This window comes from Barbus barbus, assembly GCF_936440315.1.
Source record: "Barbus barbus genome assembly, chromosome: 39".
Taxonomy (NCBI): domain Eukaryota; kingdom Metazoa; phylum Chordata; class Actinopteri; order Cypriniformes; family Cyprinidae; genus Barbus; species Barbus barbus.
In genome coordinates this window covers 1,131,506-1,152,034 of record NC_136717.1, presented here as the reverse complement: position 1 = coordinate 1,152,034, position 20,529 = coordinate 1,131,506, and the positions used below count along the sequence as shown (strand labels likewise).

General features: G+C 37.9%; 1 protein-coding gene and 1 long non-coding RNA gene across 2 annotated transcripts; both read right to left on the bottom strand.

Moving 5' to 3' along the window:
* Window positions 1-13,832: 13,832 nt before the first annotated feature.
* LOC306858504 (putative nuclease HARBI1) lies at window positions 13,833-15,233 on the bottom strand (the record flags this gene model as incomplete). The annotated part of the gene is made up of 4 exons (XM_079399070.1): window positions 13,833-14,206; window positions 14,294-14,405; window positions 14,515-14,630; window positions 14,801-15,233. The coding sequence occupies 4 exons, from the start codon at window positions 15,231-15,233 to the stop codon at window positions 13,833-13,835; spliced, it is 1,035 nt and encodes a 344-aa protein (XP_079255196.1).
* Window positions 15,234-15,771: 538 nt separating this feature from the next.
* On the bottom strand, window positions 15,772-20,292 carry LOC306858370. Its single transcript, XR_013783206.1, has 3 exons — window positions 19,972-20,292; window positions 19,595-19,709; window positions 15,772-17,304 (listed from the first exon to the last, which is right to left on the bottom strand). It is a non-coding gene; the product is annotated as an uncharacterized lncRNA (long non-coding RNA).
* Window positions 20,293-20,529: the final 237 nt, after the last annotated feature.

Genomic DNA, 20,529 nt, shown 5'->3' with positions numbered 1-20,529 from the left:
CAGAACCCAGAGATAACTTTTCAGGAAATATCTGTTTTAGGCTTACGATCAGGGTTAGGTGCATCTACACCCTTGTTAATCAGCTATCATTTCCCATGGATTTTAGGAATAAATTATGGGTAGGGTTAGGTTTAGGGGTAGGGATTTGGTTAAATCTGTATTTTTGGACAGTAATGTTAATCCAGGATCAACAAAAGATGTTGATCCAGGAACATGTCTTACTTGGTAAAATCACGGCGACCCAACAGCAGCACTGGGTTGTAGGTTGCCAAGTTGAGGGGACAAAAGGGTTGAAATTTGTGTCGATTGTGTGAGAAGCATACAAGATCTGGCAACTGGACAACGTTGGAATATGTTGACGCGATTATTCATATAATGAAGTTTGGGCCATACAAATTACGGGAGTTTTAACGGAGGCGAATGTAGCAAACATATAAAATACTCCCAGTGGGATTTCTTTCTTTCTTTCTTTCTTTATAGAAACATTAAAAAAACGGGAGAAATAAGGGAAAATATTTAAAAGGGATGACAGCGGGATAGAATGGTAAAATACGGGAGAATCCCGGGAAAAACGGGAGGATTGACAGGTAGGCTATGCTAGCCTATGCTCCAGAGTACTGGACACGCCGTTAGAGAGAAATGCAACCCTCATACAGATTACAATAATCAGGAAATGTTTGTTTTTGAATTGGTTCGTTTAAAAGTAGACATTTTAAACTTTCTATAGATATAGCCTATTTCTGTAAAATTCCAGCAGCTATCATTTAGTTTCCTGCCTTTTTTTAAACAGACTTCATAGTCTTGAAGTTGAGATGCATATGCAGTGAAAGTCTTAAATGTCTTTGTGGAAATTTTAAGGGTTGTTGTAGTTAATTTAAAATGTATTGATTGATTTTACATGTTATTTTCAGTTGGGATCTGCTCTAGCTGCTAGAGGATTCACAAACGTGACTCTACGTTGGTCTCTAACCCCTAAACAGGTGATACAAAACGTGTATGCTAAAGGTGAGTCTGTTCTCACAACTGTACAATAACTTATGAAATAAAGAACCATTATACAAACCATGTGGTGTAATAAACAAACATGTTTTATTTACAGGTCGTTGTAGTAGGGAACATTAATACTCTGGAAATCAAAACTGCCTTTAATTCACTACATTCATATTCATCAAAGACAATGATTTTCATTCTAAATACACTGACAGAAATGTCTTCGTGTAGACTTTTAAAGCACTTCTGCTTACTTCCCTGCGGCTGCTTTCTTTGTGAACTGTAAAACATCTTGTGTAATAATGTATTGTCCACAAACAGAGATAAATAGTAATACATGGAATGAAAGTAATTAAATGGTCACACAACACACATGTAATTAATCTTAATGTGACAGCTTTCTGTACATTCATTGTCAGCATTTAATTTTTCTTGTAATATCTGTATTTTGTACATTTAATTGTTTTTATGTTCTTGTTTTATTGAATTTGAATTTGCTATAACAAGTCTCAGTTAGCTTAACAGTACACGTAGTAAGATTTGTATTTTTTTTTAACCCTAAAACACATTTTTTGAGATGTTAACATATGAACATAGAAACGTTTTTTGGAGCAATTTCAATCTTATGGTTCAAAAACAAACGTTGAGCCTGCATGTGTTAATCTGGAGTGGTGATTGGCTGCCATGGTTAATGAGTAGGCGTCTACTTCATCAGTTTTCCAAACTATTCTCGGTATTATTAATGAGAATGAACTCTTACCATCCAATCACTGCGCTGTATTATGCATGAGGAAGTCTTACAGGAGAAATGGGTTTAATAACAATCACTGCGCGGATCATTCATATCCGGACCAGAGCAAGCGTGTTTCAAGTGTTTGTGAGTACAGCTATTTCATATTCTCTCGTGCTCCACACGTGAACCAGCTCGCTCACATATGTCTTCTTCAAATGAAATATGCACGAGTAAGGGCTGTCTGATCATGAACGCCATGACAAGATGGACTATTGTGATCCACGGCAAACAATGATATAGACTTAAAATCAAAAGAAGACTCAAAAAAGTAACTGTGCCTTTATTCTTTCTGTTTTAAATATATTTTAATATTCATCTGTCTGTATAATGAGTGTGTTTATAGGTATGTGTTTTATTGGTTGTATTCCCACCCTCTACACTCCCACTTTTCCACAGTTTTTTTAGATGATCCCTTAAAACAACATAAGCAATTGTCCAGCGAATATCGAACCTAAAACTAACTTTATCACGCTATAAAAGCGACTATAACAAATCTGCCACAGAGAAATCTCAAAAGAGAAATAGCGTTAGAAATCAAATCAGAGCAGCTTGGATCGGTTTGTATCAATTCCACTCACAGATCACGAGACATTCAGTAGTAAAGAAAACATCAAACAACCAAACACAACGAACTTAGCACATTTTCCTCACATGCTTCCCATGCTTCGCGGGGACGTCTGTGCGTTTGCATGTGGGAGACGTATTTTTAAGGGCGTTTGCTCAACTGGAATACGTCGCAGAGACGTCCTTTCTCGACGTTCCAAGGGCATCTGGTGGACGTATTATAGACGTTAAATATTAGAATGTTACGTCTAATTTACATAGCATAGACGTCATTCGTAATTAGACATTTTAGACATATTTACTGCTATTGATGACAGCTGCAGTTACACCGATTATAATGCTTGTCAGCGTTTTAGGATGTAATATAACATATTCATGTATGTGCTTTCAAATTGATTGGTCGCTGTTCATTTCCAGTGGTGCTGAAATTCTGCTTCAGTCATAAAAACTTTAAACTTCGCTATGCTATTGTCTCTCATGTAATCGGTTTCAGGTTCTTTTAGTGTGACTCCCAACATTAAAACATTAGTGGGGAGACAGCCTGAGTCGAATATTAATCATTTTATATTACGTCTACTTTAAATACTGGGCTGGTCAGATTCAAGGAATTGACACGTTGTTGTTGTTTTTATGTAAAACCCTAATAGACACTTCTATTATAAGATATTACAAGTATATTATAAGATAATCAATTTTCAAAGCATGGTTCTGTATGGAACCCTATAAAAAAGGTTCTATTTACAAACCCGAGTCCTAAAAAGTTGGGACACTGTACAAATTGTGAATAAAAACAGAATGCAATGATGTGGAAGTTTCAATATTTTATTCAGAATACAACATAGATGACATATCAAATGCGTAAGGCTTCTTAATGTGCGCTAATAAAAACATCTTTCTTATCATAACTTATAGCAACGAGAAACCTCCCGTTCCAGTCAAACATCTCTGCAATGTTGTAATTTATATAAGACTAAATAAGCCTCAAGCATTTTTCAGTTAATTACACATTGCATTAAATAAGCTAACAGAACAGCGTTAGGCCTATTTTAGAATGAGAAATAGAAGATTTTATTCAAACTGTGAATAGATTAACTAGGCTACAGAAACGCGAGCAAAGAGCTTTCCCTTTAATATAATCACTAGACCTGCAGCTGTCAATCAGTGTCAATACAGCTGCCAATCAGTGTCAATACAGCTGTCAATCAGTGTCAATACAGCTGTCAATCAGTGTCAATACAGCTGTCAATCAGTGTCAATACAGCTGCCAATCAGTGTCAATACAGCTGCCAATCAGTGTCAATACAGCTGTCAATCAGTGTCAATACAGCTGCCAATCAGTGTCAATACAGCTGCCAATCAGTGTCAATACAGCTGTCAATCAGTGTCAATACAGCTGTCAATCAGTGTCAATACAATCAGTGTCAATACAGCTGTCAATCAGTGTCAATACAGCTGTCAATCAGTGTCAATACAGCTGTCAATCAGTGTCAATACAGCTGCCAATCAGTGTCAATACAGCTGCCAATCAGTGTCAATACAGCTGTCAATCAGTGTCAATACAGCTGCCAATCAGTGTCAATACAGCTGTCAATCAGTGTCAATACAGCTGCCAATCAGTGTCAATACAGCTGTCAATCAGTGTCAATACAGCTGTCAATCAGTGTCAATACAGCTGTCAATCAGTGTCAATACAGCTGCCAATCAGTGTCAATACAGCTGTCAATCAGTGTCAATACAGCTGTCAATCAGTGTCAATACAGCTGCCAATCAGTGTCAATACAGCTGCCAATCAATGTCAATACAGCTGTCAATCAGTGTCAATACAGCTGTCAATCAGTGTCAATACAGCTGTCAATCAGTGTCAATACAGCTGTCAATCAGTGTCAATACAGCTGTCAATCAGTGTCAATACAGCTGTCAATCAGTGCCAATACAGCTGCCAATCAGTGTCAATACAGCTGCCAATCAGTGCCAATACAGCTGCCAATCAGTGTCAATACAGCTGCCAATCAGTGCCAATACAGCTGTCAATCAGTGCCAATACAGCTGTCAATCAGTGTCAATACAGCTGCCAATCAGTGTCAATACAGCTGTCAATCAGTGTCAATACAGCTGTCAATCAGTGCCAATACAGCTGTCAATCAGTGTCAATACAGCTGCCAATCAATGTCAATACAGCTGTCAATCAGTGTCAATACAGCTGTGGATTGGCTACAGTGCTCAGTGTTTGCAAATCCTGCTGTAGAAGCCCGGTCTTCAGAGAGAGCGCGCGAACACAAACACGGGACAATTTGAAAGGAGCTGCCTAGCAGCGTGTACTGGAGTAAGTCGAAATAGTCTCGCGTGCAGGACTCTGCCCTAAACTCCAACAAAGAACCATTTTGGCATAAAAGGGTTCTTCAGAATGCTATGGTTCTAAATAAAACCATTACTGCATGTAAAGGACCTTTAAAGGACCATATTTGTTTAGTGTACTTTTGACCTAACTCGTCTATTACATTGATTATAATAGGATAATCAAAGTACCAGATGGACATAAAAATACAAAGATTCAGTAAATATATTTTAGTTGTTGTTATTAACAGCATGAAGTGCATTAAACATTATATTATATCAAGGTTTCCCAAACTGGTGTTTGTGAAGGAAATGCAGGGGGCTAATAATGATTTAAATCACAACTTAAAAAAATATATTAAATGTTAAAAAATATTAAAAATAAAGCATTTTAAAATCAATTTAAAAAACTTATATATTTTATTTGTTTACCTGCATATTAGGTGAAAGAGGATCAAATGACAAAAAAGTTTTTGAATTTGTGCATTTTACTGTTTGAAAGACAAAAGCCTTCCAAAGACATAGAAATACATGGTTAGACAACCTACAGCGTAATGATTTAAAAAAATAATAATAATGTGTTCATCAAGTGACTACTGTGAAACTGAGACCAGTTTACCAATCGCACAGAGACCTTTAGAACGATACCAAACATGAAGGGGAAAAACAACAGGTTCACAGGATACATGATATGTGGGATATACCCCTTCCTAATGAACTTTGAGTGAAGCCTTTTGAGGGAAAAGAGGGAGAGGGCAGGGGGGAGAAGGGGGTTGTAAATGAGCAAGGAGAGAGGTGTTGATCCCTTAGTTTTATGGTTTTATTGCATGGTATCTGTTTTGTGTTTGTGTTTTGAGTTTTTGACTCAATAAGTAATATCACACTCGTAGACGTATTGATCTGAAGATTCATTCTTCAGATCAATCTCATATTCACAATAAAACATTAGTTTGAATGTCCGACAGGCTTGCATTATCCTTTCCAATGTAAAAGTCTTTACTGCTGACTCGTAAAACAGTCTCTTGTCGCCATCTAATGGCGGAACAGTGTAACTAAAATCACCATCACAAACACACATGCACTGTTTCTTAATACAAAATATTATTATTACTTATATAAAATATTATTTATTGAATAATAATATTTAATAAACAACAACAACAGCCATCATAAATGTTGCAAGGCAGCGCTCTGATATATAGCATTGAAGTTACATAAACATGAGATTTTGCCAAATCTATTTGCTCTGGAAGAAATAATAGATTAATGAGAGCAAAGACTGCCTGTGAGATTGACCCAAAACAAGTTACATCATGTTTAACCACTATAGAGACATCAGAGAAATCAAATTGACGATAATCGCTAGAAATTAAGTTTCCCCAACTGAGCAAGCCAGAGGCGACAGCGGCAAGGAACCAAAACTCCATCGGTGACAGAATGGAGAAAAAACCTTGGGAGAAACCAGGCTCAGTCGGGGGACCAGTTCTCCTCTGGCCAAACATTCATTTTTTGTATTGTTTATTTGACCTTATTTTATGTTCCTTCGGTGATCAATAACCTACCTCCAGTCCTCCTGGATCTTCTACATCATCTGTGCCTCAAAGCTCTGGAGAAGGTGCTCCAAGTGAGCCGTCATCTGACGAGAGCTCTGGAGACTACTATCAGAGGTACCGTTTGACATCAGCATTCCCAGAGAGTCAATGTGGATATGATTTCACTTCAATCTACAGTCGTTTTGATCACTTGCGTTTAAAGCCACCTTCCTTGCACAAGGCTTTTTTCCTGTTAGAAAAGCCCGTTTCTGATGTGAATATGGATGATGGAGCACTTGGAAGGGAGTAATGCCTGCAGGCATAGCAAAAAACAGAGTCTTTACTAATAGAGTATTCTATCCATGAGTTGTTCATATACCATGAAGCATTGAATGCTCTCTTTCTATTCCCATGCTGTGTCTTGGGGAAGACCTTGAGTTGAGGCTGCACAGGACCCTCTGCTCTGGACCGGGAAAAGTCTGGAGAGAAGCAAATAAAATAAGACTCATGACTCCTACTTAAGGGTGAATGCCCTTCAATTACATAATATAACCAATAATCACAACTAGATATGCCAGTATTCAGAAATGTATATTGTTTATAACAGTATATTGTGGTACTAAACATTCACAGTATTGTTATTGTGGGTACTTGAAATACCATGGGTAATTCTACAACACTGGGTGTTTGCTGTGTAAAGGCTGAACAAAAATGCAGATACTCTCTGACACTGTTAGCAACCGTACACAAACTTTCTGTTTCTAACACCCAATTGTCACTGTCAGGGATGCATAGACTCACAGAGCAAAGCAAGCAGCCAAGAAGTTCACAGCAAAGGCAGAGCAATGACTGACCAAGATTGAGTTGGAGAGACAAGGGAGCCTGGTGGAGCCAGAACAATGGCCCATGGTGGAAATGAAGGAGTGAGGAGGCTGGACGGGACCAGCAGAGACTAAGGAGGTTGGAGGCCAGACGGGACCGGCTGAGATGAGTCAACTTGGAAGCTGGACAGGATTCATAGATGGATGAATGTGTATGAGAACAACTAATGTAAGTATATTTCACCAGGTTGCTGAGAGTCTGGTGATGAATGATGAACATGTTTTTGTAATGCAATTTCATATGACAATACAGATAATACAGTATATTGTAATAAAAGCAATTATCAATTATCACGATATGAAAATTTGATGCCATTACATGCTTAATCAATGAATGAAACAAAGGCATACCATCAGGTCCTAGGGGAGCAGAAGACACTTGAAAATGTCTGGAAAGAAACAGATAAAAAAAATAATAATACTTTTGTGATGGCCACCTAATACACTTTCATAAACCCACTGTCATCAAGACATGCAAACAGTAACTTTCTAATCATTCATCCAAATGTCTATGATTTGGATTATATTCAATACAACTGCAGTATGGAAACAGCAGCATACCATCAGGTCCTATGGGAGGGAAGAGCTGTTTGGGGACTCATCAGGATCATGATCCCATCACTGACACTCTGGCTGTCTTCATCTGAACCTTCACCATCCACGTTTACATCTGAAACACAACACATACATTATATACATATACACACACATATACATATATATATAGTACTGTGCAAAAGCCTTAGGCTGATGATACACGGGGCAACTTTGCTTAAAAAAAAGTTGCCCGGCAAAATTGCTCAATGTTGCTTGGGACACTTTTCTATTGAGAATGGGTAACATTTCTATCTGGATAATTTAGATCCGTTGTGGGCCCTGTGTCTCACCTGGTTGCCTGTTGACAGCAATATTACCCAAAGTTTTATCAGTATCATCAGCCTTAAGGCCACTAGTATTTTCACCAACAAAAAAATAGTTTTAAGTCAGTTATTTCTTTCTTTTGCTGTAGTGTGTCAGTAGGACATATCAGTTTATGTTTCCAAACATTCTTTTTTTCCATTAATTGTAATAATCCAGTGAGATTTTTGTGCTCCACACAGAGATGTGATCTGATCATCATCAGTCTGTCTGGAATGACATGAAGAAACAGAACAAACCGAGACAGACTAAATCCAGAAGAACTGTGGCAACTTCTCCAAGATGCTTCAAGAAACCTTCCTGCATTATCAAAGCATAATACATAGTATTATGTACTATAATACATAGACCACAATAACAGTGATTTGTCCGAACCCTCGAGGCAAATAGTATGGTCTGAATGAGACGGATAATAATTTGTAATCGGCTGAACAGTAGGTTCCATGTACCGTAGTATTGGTTGTCCAACTGTCATTGACAAACATACATAGTCCTCCTCTGATGGTTTTAAATGATTTCTGGCTGTCACGGTCCAGTCGAATTAACGAATATCCCTCAAGGTTTATGTCATCAATCTCCTCCGTTAGCAATGTTTCAGTAATACAAAACAAGTTCGTCCTCTTGAAGTCTCGATTATATCTCATTAAGGCTACAAGTTCAGACATCTTGTTTATAAGTGAGTGGGCACTAGTTAAAGTTATTGCAGATGTACCATCATGTCAGCTGTGAGAGCTGAGAGGGAGGTATAGTGATCTGGCAGGCGGATGCGCTCTTCACAAGGGTATGCCTTTGGTAACTGGTTTGGTCCAGTGGACTGAACAGCTTCCAGCTTGAGGATGCATGGCACAACTTCCCATCCAACCCAGAATTTCAGAAGTTTCCTCAGGTTGCTGGGTGATGCTAAGACAAAAAAAAGAGAAAGAAAAGATATACAGCACAAGTTATTGTATGATGTTGAAATATAACTTGAAAGGTCTTTCAAAATAAAAGTCTCACGTGAGAAATATTTAGAATTTTTAGTTGTTGATGTTTCTCTGTACACTCCGTGACCCGCTAAGAACGGTCCACCAGTTGAGAAACACTGTTTTAAGGCTTGAAGGTGTAGTTCACCTAAAAATCTAAATTCTGCAATCATTTATTCTCTCTCATGTTATTTGAAACCTGAATTTCATTCTTCTGTTGAAAACAAAAAAATATTTTTAAGAATGTTGCAAACAGTTGGATGGAAGTCAATGGCTGCCATCAGTTATCAGCATTCTTCAAAATATCATCTTTTGTGCTCAGAAGAAAGAAACTCGTACAGGCTTGGGACAACATGAATGAGAGCAAATGATGAAAATCTTATTTTTTGGGTGAACCATCACTGTAATGTCAAGCACTGATTAAATGATCAATTGCCTTGCTTAATAATGCTTAAGATTTAACCCTGAGAGAAGCAAGATTCAATATCACTTGTAAAATAGCAACACAACAACATACTCTATACTCAACATTTCATACCAATGTGTGGCTTAACTTTGAATAAATTCCAGGGAAAGTGAAATCTCTTTGGAGTATTTGATGTTTAAAACACAAAGAGAAGGTGTAGCTCAGGGCCACAATCGGTGAGATGTGATCATTATCAATTTCCTGATCCACAGCCATCTTGAATCGTCCATCACCTTCAACAAATAGCATACAGGTATTACAAAAAAACAAAACAAAAAAAACCCACTCCAAACATACAGTAGTTTAAGTCAGTACTCTTACACACTTATACAACTCTTATGCAACTTATACACTCAAGGTCCAGATGTTTGAACAAATTGAATGAATGACAATTTTTAGTTTTTTTTTGGCCAATATTAAACAAATAATGATTAATTAAAAATAAGGAAACTCTAATTTATTTATCCATTTATTAATTGTGTTTTGTCTGTATGTTTTTTGACTCTTGAAAAGAACATGACTTGACCTGACTTGCATTATATGAACCAGGGAAAAAAACATGGTTTGAGCTCAATTTTCTTTACTGATCAACTGAACACTCTCAGATGGCCTGAGGGCGAGTACATCAACAGCAAATTTAAATTTTTGGGATGAATTATCCCTTTAAAAAACATTTTTGTAGTAATTACAATAAGCCTTAAGGTTGCAAGCTCAATTTTCATTACAGCGCTGGAGAGAAAGCACTAGAAAAGTCCAGCAGCTACTCAGTCAGACCAGTCAACAAACTAATGTGTTGTCAGAAGTACCAGTCGGTACTGAAATATGTCCATTTCCCTCTAAGATTTGAGCAGATAAACACCGCTGATTGGCCACTGTGTTCACGGGCTCAACAGATACGTCTGTGATTGGCTACACTACAGTGATCATCACTTCATGCAATTCACCGAGTGCTCACACAGAAGCACATGAGAATTGATCTCTCCCTTTAAACTGTGCTAGACCACAGATCAAGCAAACCATTCTGTGATTATCCTCTGCATGCCATAAATTGAACAATTGAATATCTTGGATCTAAAATTGTAGGACTGCCACTCAAAGTCCTAGAACTGAGGTCTGACAGCAATCTGTGATCAGCCATCTTCTTTCTTGGACTGTTTTTGACTTGTCTGGTTCTCGTTATATAGAAGTCGATATTTTCATGGTACTGTATCTACATTATTAAATGACTGAAATTACACCTGTTGTGATATTCCCAGAGCCGTGCCCAGTGTTCTGTTGAATCTTATTTTGCCTGTGCATTCTGCAGGCTGCTGATAGCCTTCCTCCGACAAATCCACTGAGGAGACCACCTTGGGAATCTACATTCTCAAACTTCATGACAGATCGGAGAATGTCAGGATTGTCCTTGAAGGCCAGAATATCTCGCAAAGCTTGGATAACTTTGCATTAGCTATGGCAATGCTTTCTGGTTTAATGTATGCTCTGAATCTCAGCTAACCACCTGAAATGAAATATAGCTTCGAGGTACTGCAGAAGATAGTCATGGAGCTGGAAGGCTGCACTCTATCAAAGAAAGCTCAAGTTCTCGGAAACAGACTCTATGATGCGGCAGGGAGACACACAAAGTATATAAGGACCATTGTTTCTTTATCATTTCACTGCTAGGGGTCGCAGTATACCTAAAACCTCCAGCGGGTAAATCTTACCCACGCACATGCCTACGGTTTTGATATGGCTAACGAACATATTATTTCTCTGTATTATGCCACTGTGTTCACGAAGAAGTGTCTAGAGTCATGAAGTGATTATGTCTAGTCATGAACTATATTTTTGTCCTGTTGTTTTACATTCAATCCGCTCTAATCACTTTTCATAACGGTCAATATAAGCTAAACAAGCCTGCACTGAAAACGAGAATTAGATGGACGAGAATAAATACATAATTGGGTGGTGTAATATTATAATACGTTTTAAAACTATATTAAGATAATATGTTATTTAAATTAATAAAATAATGTATAGACAATAATGAGGAATAATAATTAACCACACCACACTGCATAGGATGTAAGATGCGATGACAAATTCAAGAGCACAGCTTCACCTAATTAATCATTCATTTGTTTATTAATATCGTGTAAAGTCTACACGAATCGTGGAGGAAGGCTTCCTGTGTGTTCGGTCTTTTCAGTGTGCAAAGTTATTCAATTTAGGTTCAATTATAATCTGACTTCATTTTATTATGACCTCAAATTTAGGTTGAAATGTCAATTAGTTTGTTCATTTTGAATTATTTTTGATTATTCTATTTCTCTCATTAATCTTATTCCTATAACACTTGAGTCTCATACATACGGATCTCATTCACAAACTCGTCAGTCTTGGTCATTAGACAGAGGCAATTGACTAATATCCTAGACGGCTCGTGCAATACTTAGCTCATTGTAAAATACTTTTATTAGTCCCCATAGATCTAGTTCATTAAGTTCAAACAATATCTAAGCAGAGGTCATGACCATTACTATAGAACCAAGCTGACCAACTTAACTTCCTCTATTGTGACTTTATATAATCATGCTGCGATTGCCCACGTACACTTAGCTAGAATAATTTTACAATAATCAGAGGTTGAGGTTGACCCGAATTTAGGTTCAACAACAACACACTGTTGTCCTAAACTAGTGGTTCCCAAACCTGTCCTGGGGCCTGTACCATGATGGTGGCTGAACAAACTCAGGGTTACAGGATTAGTTTTGAGTCGACAAAACCAAACCAGTCCAATCCGGCTTTGTTGGTACCATGAAGCTGATCCTCAACTTTCTCTGTCAACTCAGGCTTTGATCCTTAAGCTATGATTAATGCACACGCGCGTGCACATAAAAGAGTGACGTCGACACTGAACAACCAATCGCGTTCGATATGGATAGAGCGAGAGCTATATACTTTTCAGCGGAGGAGCAAGAGATAATTCTTCAGAAATATGAAGAATATAGAAGTATTTTTCAAGCACGCAGTAACACTGTATCTGCTGCCAAAGCAAGAGAACAATCTTGGAGGAAGATTGCTGATTGCGTTAATGCGTAGGTTAAACAATTAATGTACATTTATGTAGGCTAATCATATTAAAAATATATTAAATGCTAAAATGAAAATGTATTCGTGTTGAGATATATATATATATATATATTGTAGATGTATGTAAAATGTGAATGTATAGGCTATTACATCCTAAGAAACATTGATATTCATTGATTTTTAGATGCAACCCCAACTCCAAACGTTCTTGGCAGCAGATCAAGACAAAATATAAAAATATAATTCAAAGTGGTGAGTATTTACCATAACCTTTTATTATTTTTTTGAACATTTAATCACAAACACTTGTTTGCAGCAAACAGAAAAAAATGTGAAATTAGGAAAACTGGGGGAGGGCCACCTCCTCAAGATTACACTGGCGGAGGAGTTGGCTCTGAGCAACAATAAGGGGCGGCCGATTATGGATGGGATTGCATGTGCTGTACAGTCTGACCCTGGTGCTGGCTCCTCTAAGCAAGTGACACTGGGTATGTGTGCACAATGCATTACTAATGTTTTAAAAAAGTTAAATATGGCTGACTCTGTTCTGCAGTAGAGGGAAATACAGTGTCCCTGTTGAAGCCAGCACACATGCACACAGTCTCCCACACAGAGGTCAGTATGCAGCAGACAGAACACCAAACATAACCTTCTTTATAACAGTTATGCTTTACATTGGCCTTTTATTTATTAGGGTGAACCAAACGATGAAGACACTCTGTCTGTGTGTTCTGAGACCGTTGCTGAGGTGAATGCACTGAGCTTTTTATTATGGCACACATTTGAATGTCATAATTAAGTGACTGGCCCTTGCACATCTCTTTTGTAGGATTTTTCACAACCTGCCCCAGAAACTGAGGCCTCTACCTCAATGGGCTATAGAAGGAATGTGAACAAGGTAATGCTTTAAACCCTTGACATAATTTACAGTCAGTCCTGTGTTTGTAGAAAGTCATGCCACTTTTTGTGATTTGATCAACCTCCAGAAAACGTGTAATGATTGTTTGTGGTGGAATTGTTTCAGGTGGAAACAGACTCAGTCAGGGCCCTGTACAAAAGGAGCCTCGAACTAGACTGCACACTGAAGGAGCTGGACTGTGAGCTGAGGAGGCTCCAAATTAAAAAAATTAAATTGGAGATCAAACAGCTGGAAAAAACAGATCTCAGTATGTGAACTTTTTTTAACCAAGTAACCCTTTAGTATGAACACTATGAATGTTTATTAATGTAATTTTTCTTGCTCTCTTTCTTTCCCCCTAGCCACATGATGACCAATAAAACAGTTTGAGACATATCTGCAGTGTCAGTGTGCTTTTATTAAGTAAAATATTGTGTTGTGATTGCATCTCTGACAGCTGTGCCAGCTGGATGGTCAAGTGTGATGGGGTCAATTTCATCAGGGAGAAGCTGGTTTTGTGGTGGTAATCGCTCCTTTCTGATAGTGGCTATATTATGCAGAATGGCACATGCAGCGACTATCTGTGATGCCCGCTCTGGTGACACTCTTAAGCGCCTAAGGCAGTTGAAACGTGCCTTTAGGATGCCAAAGGTCATCTCGATCTTGACCCTGGTTTTACTGAGGGCCACATCGAAGCGGTTTTGTGGCCCTGTCTGAGGGTCAGGATAGGGGGTTAGCAAAAACCTCTGGCATGCATAACCTCGATCTCCTACCAACAGGCCATCAAAAAGCCCTGTCATAGAACAGAAAAGGGGAAAATTGTGTAAGTTTTGCTATTAAAATTAAAACTTTAAAGTGTACTGTACCAAATAGAACTTGCCTTCCTCAAAGCGCTGACACAAAATAGACTCATGGAAAATTCGTGAGTCATGCACTGAGCCAGGCCATTTGGCATCCAAACTTGTGATCATGCATTCATGATCACAAGTCATCTGCAGATGAAATGTACAGTAAATAATTGTCCTGTTAGTTACTATTTATTTAAAGATTGATCTCAATGCAAATAAAAATCACTTCACATAGGCTATATAGTAGCCCTACCTGAACATTAAGGCTGTGAAAGGACTTTCTGTTCACATAATCTGCCTCATGTTCTCCAAAAACTGTGGAGATTGCAACATGTGTGCAGTCTATTGCTCCTATGACTCTAGGGAATCCTATCATAGGAATTAAAAATATATATTTAAAATCATTCTTAACAGGTAGCTACTGCAGACTACTGTATAATAGATTTCTAAGAGTGAAATATGCTTTTTTGAAGAAGAAAAAAAATGAGTGTGAAATGTTAAATTTGTTCATGTGATGTCACCCTATCAAGATATCTTACCGGCAATTTTATAAAAGCCCTCTTTTATGGACATGGTCGATAAATGTCCAGGGAACACAATGAAGCTATTTATGTACCCCTGAAGAGCGAGGACCACCTTTCGAATGGTTCGACAGACTGTGTTTTTCCCTAGATTCTCTGCATCCCCGACCGCATACAAGTATGTACCACTTGCAAAAAACCGCAACGCAATACATACCATTTGCGGTACAGTAAGGGCATGGCTTCGACGAGTCACATTTGTTATGTGCGGCTCAAGAAGTTCACAAAGATAAGACATTCCTTCCGCGGAAAATCTGTATCTTTCATACAAGTAAGGATCAGGAAAGTCAAATGGATTTTGTCTGTCCCTAAAAACTCTTTCTCTACGAGGTGCTCGTCTAACAATTTGCGCGGAGATGTCCACAGGATTTGGGAGAAAAGGTGAAGCCATTGCAACAGAGAACAGACGCTGGGAATTAGTTACGTCACCTATATGTTTCTTTGCTCACAAGCTGATTGGTCAAACTTCAGTCTGAGATCTCGAATCCAGAACATAACCTGCCCCGGAGCAGGTTAGCCGTGCAGCGTAAGATACCATGGCAACGAACACCGATTAAAGCCGAGCTACTTTCATAGTACCTAAAACCCAGGGTTGGCGGAAACTAAGCTGAAACATAGCTGGCTAGCCACCTAATCCGGCTTCATGGTACAGGCCCCTGGGGACCCCCAACCACAATATATTTTGTACGTCTCCCTCATTGAACACACCTGATTCAACTCATCAGCTCATTAGTAGAGTCCCCAGGACAGGTTTGAGAACCACTGTTCTAAACGGAAGAACCAAATAGCCTTTACAGTCTCAGTATACATAACTAATGCCAACGTGTTAGCCAGAGCTCTAAAACATAACTTTAGTCTGTTACTAACCTGAGCACAGATTTGTAGTGTTATAGATTTAATTAACTAGAGTCAATAATCTCAGAGTAAGTCAGAATAAACACAAATGAAACAATTTATTATCAGTCAGGTAAATATGTATTATGCCAATTATACAGCCAATTCAAAGACATCAAAACATCAAAATCTCAAAGATGAATCTAAGAGTAAGATGCATACCTGACTTGAGAAAAATACATGGTGAACTGTACGTGTGTTCACACACTTCATACTATCAACAGTAAGCTCTTTAATATACAAAAACAATACAGTCATCTATACAACACACTTCTACAAAAACACACAGTAGTATTACAGCTACCTGCTTATCAAACTCTTCAGATTGCCATGTCATTTTCTAGTGCTGCTTAATATTTTATACTTTTATAAAGTTCACTTAGTACACCTCTAATATACTCCTCTTTAATCATGCACTTAACATCAGGAGACCTGAGACAGGGATAGTTTACCCCCAAAAATGTTTCGATTATTGACATAAATTACATTTTCATTTTGAGTGAACTATCCCTTTAATATTGCAATTTTTTCTCTAAAATGAGCACGGGAAATGTACATGCATAGGGAAAATCAGCGAACAAGCGTAAATATCATAATAGCATTAAACTAGAAATTAATTGTTCTTGCGATGTAAAAATTGACACTGAAATACAGCACACTAAAGCAGTGCAGTTGTTCTGTGGATTCACTACAGCGGTTCATCCTGGTTGTGATTCAAACTCTGAAGTCTAAAACAGCTGCGAAAAGACTTCATCATATTACGAACATCAGGCCTTATGAACATGTACAGCATACAGTCAGCAAGTGGATTCACATACAGGGGCAATCGTGCATAGTTGTTAGATTTTATATGAACATATGGCAGAAATACCATAATCACAAAAGGGAGAATGAGAAATGTGTATGTCAACAGCACCAGGAACAAACTGCCCAAAATGAATTTGCGCTGAAGAGCAGTCAGTGATATTGAGCGAGAAAGACCTCGCCAAGTGCCAACAAAACAGAGAATGATTATGGGGCAGGGAATGAAACACGCTATACACATGTGTAGAGTATTAAAATCAAAAAAACTGCGGCATGTTATTGCAAGGATCAGAGGAACAAACCAGACGATCACAGAAATAAAACAGGACAGTTTGAGTGAATGGTGAGATCTGTACCAGATAGGATGAGAAACCAGAAGATATCGTTCAAAAGCCACACATGCCATAAAATACAGACCCACAATCAAAGAACAGTAATATGCAGCACTCAGATGAAGCGTCGAAGAGGTCGTTGCTGCTGCTATTAACAAACAAATGATCTGTATGAGATCTGAAAGTATCAAATTACCAACAAAAACTGAAGCAACAGGCCGAGATTTGATGAGGAAACACAAGCCAATCAGAGTTAAGATCATGATTGGAATCTCAATGACTGAAAGGACACGGATAAACACAAGTTCTGCATAATCGTTTTTCCAACTTAATTCCATCGACTCCCTAAAGCGAAAATCCTCTTCTGATCCAGTTGAGTCATTGATGCTGATGTTATGTTGTGCCATTGCTTCACAAATTCCTGAGGAAGCACTAAATAACAAACCAATCATTAGTTTCAATAGGTAAGAAATGCTTCAATTTCTCATTATAAAATTGTATTATTTGTAAAAGCAGATGCCCTGACATGTTTCTTCTGTCTAAATGTTGCCATTCAAATGGGGCATGTGGGATAGTTCACCCAAAAATGAACATTGTGTCATCATTTACTCACCTCATGTTGTTTCAAACCTGAACAATTGTCCATCTTCTGAACACAGATGAAGATATTTGAATGAATTCTGAGACTTCTGTCCCTCCACGGACAGTCAACGCAACGCCAGTTTGATGCTTCAAAAACTTATTCATATGAATGGAGAGGTTTAGTCCAAGTTTTCAGAAGAGATTTGATCCCTTTATATGATGAACATTTAATTTAGGCTTTTATTCCCATATTTACACTGATCAGCGAACACAAACAGAACCTCGTTGGTTCTTACGGATCTCAAACAAGAATGATCCTCATCGATTCTCCAATGACAAGCAAGTGTGCTTGAGCTTCTGTTTGCCATGACTACTGTGTGCGCTGATTCATAAACATGATCAATCAAATCTCTTCAGAAGATGCAGACTAAACCATCTGGGTTTCTTTATGACCTCTGTTGACTGTCAGTGGAGGGACAGAAATCTCTCAGATTTCATTAAATATGTCTTCAGTTGAGTTCTGAATGTGAAGGAAAGTCTTACAGGTTTGAGGGTTAAAGGATTAGTTTAAAAAAAACTTTTGCTGATAATTTACTCACCCCCATGTCATCCAAGATGTCCATGTCTTTCTTTCTTCAGTCGAAAAGAAATTAAGGTTTTTGATGAAAATATTTCTCCATATAATGAACTTCAATGGGACCCAAACGGTTCAAGGTCCAAATGACAGTTTCAGTGCAGCTTCAAAGGGCTTTAAACGATACCAGACGATGAATAAGGCTCTTATCTAGCGAAACGATCGGTCTTTTCAAAAATAAATAAAAAAGTTTAAGTTTTATAAGCACAAATGCTCGCCTTGCTCTGTTCTGTGATGCGCGTTCGTGACGTCACGTAATACGCAATTACGTTGAAAAGGTCACGGTTGAGGTAGGCGGAAGTACCGAGTCAGTAGGCTTTTTAATATTAAAACACCCAGGATACGCACACGAAATGGGCATTTTAAACCATAAACTGACACAAAGACATTTGAATATGTGTATATGGTCCTTCTTCCGCACATTTGTAAACACTGACTCGGTACTTCCGCCTAAGTCAACCGTGACCTTTTCAACGTCATTGCGTATTACGTGACGTCACGAACGCGCATCACAGAACAGAGCAAGGCGAGCATTTGTGCTTATAAAACTTAAACTTTTTTATTTATTTTTGAAATGACTGATCGTTTCGCTAGATAAGACCCTTATTCATCATCTGGTATCGTTTAAAGCCCTTTGAAGCTGCACTGAAACTGTCATTTGGACCTTGAACCGTTTGGGTCCCATTGAAGTCCATTATATGGAGAAATGTTTTCATCAAAAACCTTAATTTCTTTTCGACTGAAGAAAGAAAGACATGGACATCTTGGATGACATGGGGGTGAGTAAATTATCAGCAAAAGTTTTTTTAAAAGTGAACTAATCCTTTAATGAATGATGACAGAATAAGCATTTTTAGTTGAACTATCCCTCTAAACTGCTTAAAATACATTATTCATTAAAAACCACATATGTGACCCTGGAGCACAAAAGCAGTCTTAAGTCACTGGGGTATATTTGTAGCAATAGCCAACAATACATTGTATGGGTCAAAATGATCGATTTTTGTTTTATGCCAAAAATGATTAGGATATTAAGTAAAGATCATGTTCCATGAAGATATTTAGTGAATTTCTTACGGTAAATATATTAAAACTTCATTTTTGATTAGTAATATGCATTGCTAAGAACTTAATTTGAACAACTTTAAAGGCGATTTGCTCCCCTCAGATTCCATATTTTCAAATAGTTGTGTCTCGGCCAAATATTGTCCGATCATAACAAACCATACATCAATGGAGAGATTATTTATTCAGCTTCAGGTGATGCATAAATCTCAATTTCGAAAAAATGAACCCTTATGACTGGTTTTGTGGTCCAGGGTCACATATATTAAAGAACTTTTTAAAAATAAACATTGAAATTCCTCTGCCCATAAAATCTTTCATTTAAACAATATCATAAGTATGCTGTTGTTCTTAATATTCAGTATCACAGCACAACTGCTAGTATGACATTGCTTTAATAAAATAGTTCAATAAACAAGCGATAAATACTGAACAACTCACATTTATGACAGAACTTGGCCCGTTGCTTTGTGTCTCTTTTTCCACAGAGAAGTCAAAGGAGAACGTTTCCCACGGCCATCAACTCCACCGTAAAAACACTCCAAACGCTGTTGATCTGATGGAGAACATAGCTGAGATATAATCAAAAGTGAGTAAACGTTTGTGAGGGTCTAACTCAGACAAGAGTTCAGCTCCAATAATTAAACACTCAAAGGTTTACTCAATCAATGTCAAAAAAGGGTAGTTTAAGCTGGAAAAAATGTTCTGGCACAACTACCCGAGTACACTAAAAATGCTTCCTAGTTGTTACTCGGTGTGTCCTATTATCGTACACCTTTAACCCTATGATTATTCAGGTTAATCCATAAAGCTCTCACCTTCAGGAATGGTGTAGAAGACTCCCTTGTGGCTCAGTTTGTAGATAAAAGTAAAGTCTCACGGGAGGCAATAGCAACAATAAGCTAAATTACAAGTTCTATCATCAAACTCTAAGCAGCAATATTGGAGTGTCCTTCACACATAATGCAGACAGCATCTGAAGAGTGGTTTACTCAGACCTTTTATACTACTTTTTGGGTAACCTGTAATCATCACATTCCTCAGTGTCTTGTATGATCCAGTCTTCCTGTTGTAGGTGTCTCAGTCTCTGTGACTCATAAAGTGGTGGTCTTTCCTCTGTCGCTTACGTTGCTGTCTGCGTCTCGCACTCTTCCGTTTCTTCTTTATGGCCTTCCTCTGCATTACCTCATGATGGTGTTGAAACGTTCTCTTCACCCCTGTGGGCTCTCTTGTCAAACTTTGTGGTTGATTTCATAGCATTAGCTTGTAAAGCTGTCTTTCACAACTGTTGCTTCCTCATTCCAACAAAGCAAATTTTGCAATTGCAAGTGTCTTTATCTCAAAGCATATATGGCATTAACTTAAAACAAGCAAAT